Source organism: Fragaria vesca, linkage group LG2, assembly GCF_000184155.1.
Source record: "Fragaria vesca subsp. vesca linkage group LG2, FraVesHawaii_1.0, whole genome shotgun sequence".
Classification (NCBI taxonomy): Eukaryota; Viridiplantae; Streptophyta; class Magnoliopsida; order Rosales; family Rosaceae; genus Fragaria; species Fragaria vesca.
This window is the reverse complement of record NC_020492.1, coordinates 9951679-9957003: the sequence shown is the minus strand read 5'-3', so window position 1 is coordinate 9957003 and position 5325 is coordinate 9951679. Positions and strand designations below refer to the sequence as shown.

Genomic DNA, 5325 nt, shown 5'->3' with positions numbered 1-5325 from the left:
TTTTTTTTTTTTTTTTTTTTTGTTATCTTGTTTGTTTTAAGAATAGATGGGTGAGCCTTAGCAAATGTAAAACACATCCATATGATTGTATGAAAGCCAACGGCAGCTTCAATAAAAAAACACACCCACTGCGTGTCACTAAATTCATTAATTAACACACAGATCATATGTTGTCAATGGCATGAAAATCTTTCCGTGTGTTGTAATTCTCAATCACATATTGGTTTCAGAATGAAGTTCATACAGCATATATGAGTTCTGATGTTAAAGTGTACATTGCTAATTAAGGCCTTAATTAATTATCATGCATGCTGAACATTGACTACTAATTTTATGTCTAGCTATATTGAATGATAAACTGAGGAAGATGGAACAGAAGCTTTCAGGTTGCTTGGGAAATCATAGCAACAGAAAATGTTAACCCTCTTCTTTGATACAGTTATACAGTGAGACAGGCACCATTGCCTAATGAACCTTATAGATTCAACGTCGCCTACGACAAGCTTGTCATAGCAGCTGGATCTGAGGGCCTGATATTTGGTGTTAAAGTTGTGGCCGGAACGCAGCAATTTTCCTCCAAAAAGTATCATTTTAATGAGATTCAGAAAGAATCTTCTCTTTAACTTGATGCTCTCGGACCACCATGTTTGAGCCTCTTGAAGCACACTAGCAGCCTCAGTTTTTACATTTATGTAATCAACAAAAGAGCAGAACATGAAGGAAAGAGTGAGGATTGCGAGTATGCAGCTGAACGGCTGAAACACAGGGAGGCCACATCAATCTACCGTAGAGACATAAAATTGGATGAAAATTGGACCAAACTAGGAAATCAATAAAAGTTGGAGTTCAAATATGTAGATTTATAGCATTAATTCCAGAGTGATATATGGTGCACATCAAGCCCAAATCAGAAGACAAAAGCTTAGAAACCCCAGCCATCAAAAGAAAATCAATATAAGTATTTAAAATCTGTTGTTCAACCAGGTTCCATCTCAAAGATGGGCCAGAATAAGGGTCTTATTTTGTAAGAATTGAAACAAACACCAACCAAATATGGCACTTAACCAAAAGCAATACTGAAACTAAAATGCCTCATGAAGGACTTCGAGAGGCTTATTTTCATTAAGTTCTTGATCCAAAACGAATTCACAGCTCGCTAGAGGACATTATGCTAGACGATTGATCTCTTCATCCCTTTCCATGGTGTACACTGGTGTAGGCTCTTTCACCGCCAGATTGTCTTGATCCAGAAGAATTCACCACGTCACACTTTTGAGGATCAGTTGCAATGACCTTCAAGCAGGATGATAAGAGGCAACCGTCAATAAGAAAGAAACTAATAATGTGATATAGAAAAGAAAGAAGTACTACAAACCTTGATCAAGCCTGAGAAACTTTTTGGAGGCTCCTTACTGTCCTTAGTAGTAGCAGCAACCACAACTCCCTTTGTGCGTACTATTTCATAACCACTTTTTTCAGTTTTTTGTGATCCAGCAGGAATCCCAACTTCAAGTTTGTCCATTGCCGGATCAGATAATGTAATGCCCTTCAAGAAACAAAGAAAAAGGTTATTATATAAAGGAATTGAGCATTATAAAAGAATAAATGTTCTGTAATGCAGAATAGAGAGAAATATTTACCTTGATCGAGCCTGTTATTTCCTTTGAGCACCGCTCAGGCTCCGCAGCAGCAGCAGCTACCGCAACTCCATGGCCACTGGTGCAGGGGTTTTCATCCCCAGCATGCTGCACTAGAGTTGGGGAATGGTTCATTGATTCCTATTTAGCATCATCAGAAACGTCTCCATCGTCGTAATCTTCTTCATCATCAGAAAACTCATCAAATGATCTCATATCAAGCTGGTAGCGGAGAATTCCTCCAATGCCCCCAAAACCTCGGCAGAAATGTGACCCCTCTTGTGATTTGTTGGTGACAATCTCAAGAGTACAACCAAACCCCTTGTACTCGTCAGTAAACCACTCCAACAATGACATCTTGTCCTGAATATCTAGTTCTCTGGAGTTGGCAGAATCCCAAAAGTTGCTCTTATCATTTTCCTGCTCTTTGTTAAGATGCTTGACGACAACCTCACCAGTACTAGAGTTTTTCATCACATACCTATTGATTTCCAGGCTTTCTGACACGATAAGTATCTTCACAGCACCTCTCTCCAAAGCTTTTAGTGTATCATCTAAACCAAAAACATACTTTCCTGTATCCAATCTAATCTCTTCAAAGTACTTTTCCATCAGGCGTTTCTCCTGTACAAATTTCACATTGGATAGAATCTCCGATGACAAGTCAATAGCCTGATCGAAACCATTCTCTCCTCCACAGCGAACACTCACCACAGTCAGTATTCTGGCCTGCAGACGTGGATCAAATTTGTCTGAACCACTAAGCACAGTTTTGAAGTCTGCTGATCCTGCCAGTATCAGTCCTGCAACATTCGGCTGGTTTGTGGCAGGGTTAATAAAAAGCTTGGTAGCATTTTCTGCTGCCTTAGTAACATAGTTGTGGCGTGCCTCCTCTCCAAGACGAGCGAATCGAAGAGCTGATTGCCCTCCTCTTCCATGTTTCTTTGGGAGGTCAACCGTATAGTTATGAAGCACCTTCCTCGTGTTACCACTCAATGTCCCTAAAAGAGTACCATGACCATCTATGACAATGAAACCAAATTTCTCATCAGATTCTAATAGTTCATTAAGAGCTTCAACATGGAACTTGTTGTCACAGAGGTACATAGACACATTGATGGGCTTGAAAGGCTCAAAACTGATTGTAATCTTCTTTTCCTTCCTGTCTTCAGAAACAATTGTTCCAACATAGAGCACAAGTCCTTTAGGAGGAACCTTGTTATAAAGCTTGAGCCGCTGCTGGGCAGATTTAATTGCGCATAGAACAGACTGACGGTTCACCCTGCTTTTGATATTTGAAGCAGTTCCATACTCATTGTCCAACATCTTAGTAACGCGAGCGATTTGATCACGAGGAGGAATGATGAGAGAAATCATGCTGGTGCCATTCCCCCTCGCAGTTTCAAGTCCCTTGATTTGTTTCTTTGTTTTCCACATCTCAATGTGCATATCAGTCTTGTGATAATCTGCCATTATGAACAACAACTGATGGCTAGCTGCAAAGGTATTACAGAGGAGGAGAATTTAAGTTAAATCAGTATACAATCTCAAGACCAAAAATCAAACCTAATCGCAGCACAGAAGTAAAATATATTGCACCTTGGACAATCTTCATCTATAAAGTTATGAACAACGTGAACTCAAACTAACAATCAAGATTGTATTTGCAATTGCAAACTTTTCTGAACTTCGATTCCAACATGCTCAAAAAACAGGAAAATTGTATAGTTGAACAGCATGAGTATGAAAGCATACAATTAGCAGTTTGTAAATTTGTTTTAAGCACAATTCATTGAATTCAACATATATAATTAGGAACCCTTCCTACAAACTAGCTAGGTTTTTTTTTTTTTTTTTTTTGAGAATATTGATGTACGGGGAACTTGAACACGAAGTCACGAACAAAGCAAAAGAGCAAAAATTAAAGTTGTTCGATGAATTCGAATTTATATCAACTCACCTGGGAACGGCAGAACTTGGGAGAGATTGTTGATATGATCACACTCTGTTACGCTATTTATAATAAACCCTAAACGTGATGGGATTCTATATCGACTTGGGGATCAAGAAACGCGGTTTATACGAAGACTGAAGGTTTCTACTTTCCTTCCTTTATACCAACGATCAAAATTAAATATTGTTTACGCTGTAGAAATTTCATCTTCATCATAAGTTGCAAGCTAGGTTGCCTCCATCGATCAATGGTGGGCTAAATTGGTTTCTTACGGTAAGTAGACGACTGGATTCTGTAATTTAACTTTGGAAAAATTGTCTAAACAATATCTCACATTTTAGCAAAGCAAAACTTCGTATCTCATATTTCAAAAACTTCAAAACGGTGTCTCACGTTCTTATTCCAATCGAAGACTAGTATCTGGAGCCGTTATTTCTGTTAGAAAGACTGACAGCTGACATATTTTAAAAGCTATTTTCGTCAATTTCCATTTTAATTTGTTTTCATAAACATTATTTTACTTTGTTTATAGATGGATGATTTTGATGTCTTTCAAAACATAATGTTTCGATCTTTCTTTGAGAAAAACAGAATGTTTGGATCTGGAGGCAAGAAAAAGAGCTTAATTTTCTCTTGGTGCTGACGTTGTTCTAGGAATGCTAGCTTCCACTAGCTAGGTAAGTCCCTTAACATCTATTGGTGAAGCTGTTGATCACCTTGTATTATAGTTTAAAATCATTGTTTGGTTTGTTTGTCTTTTATTTGTTAATATGGCCATCAAGCTGCTAATGAGATCAACGGCGTAGCTAGAAACTATCATTAGAATGGTCAAAATTTAAACAAGAATACTATTACATGTTAAAAAAATAAAAATAAAAAAACTATTGAATGACATAAAAATGTATGAATTATTACATCAATAACTGAAAAAGACAAAAAGTAAGTTTTTTTAAAGCAATTATAATTGTTCACAACGATTACTCATATTTTGAAATCTTTTTATGATGATTTCACTGTCAAATATATCTTTCTTGATGAAGGATAAAGTGTAGAGACAAAGAGATAGCAAGAGAATCATCATCTTATTCATTGATAGGAGCCCTTTATATAGGGAATTACACAATACCAATATGGTAAGGATATGAATACATAGATCTAGTCTAACTACATATCCTATTGGCATAAGGCCAAGGCACACATAGAGAATATCCTAGAATACTCCCCCTTGTGCCGCGCGCTGATATGCCGATGGTGCTGATCTGTTGCCTCGTCAAAAACCTCGTCAAGTCACAAAAACCCTGTGGGAGAAAAACTGAACCTTGATCGTAGGAGAAAAAGAGTACAACGCACCCTTCACATTTGATAGTGACATGTATGTATGTGCTAGACTCCCCCTGAAGTTCGCACCTCCCCCTGATCTTTACATCAATCATGGGGCTCTTCCTGATTCTTACTAATCACGGAAGTTTCAACAACTTAGCATGTCAATGCTTTTTAACATGTCTTTAAATGTGGCATTGGGCAATGATTAACTAAATCATGCCGTATTGTCCTCAAATGATCTTTTACACTTAGATCTTGAGGAGAAGGTCGCTTGTGAACTCAAAACATAAGTTCGTGCAGGAAATCAGATTTCCGCGCAGCATGACCTTCAATTACTAGAACAGTCGTAACTTCCTCTAGGAAATACATATGAACGAACCGTAAACGGTTTTGGAAACTAGACTCAATTAG

At 37.8% G+C, this 5325-nt stretch overlaps 1 protein-coding gene across 1 annotated transcript; it reads right to left on the bottom strand.

Annotated features, from left to right (window-relative positions):
* Window positions 1-1534: 1534 nt before the first annotated feature.
* Window positions 1535-3110, bottom strand: LOC101302888 (eukaryotic peptide chain release factor subunit 1-3-like). Its single transcript, XM_004290187.1, has 2 exons — window positions 1641-3110; window positions 1535-1546 (listed from the first exon to the last, which is right to left on the bottom strand). Exon 1 carries the CDS (start codon window positions 3108-3110, stop codon window positions 1779-1781), a length of 1332 nt encoding a protein of 443 aa, XP_004290235.1. The 3' UTR covers window positions 1535-1546; window positions 1641-1778.
* Between the last annotated feature and the right edge of the window lie 2215 nt (window positions 3111-5325).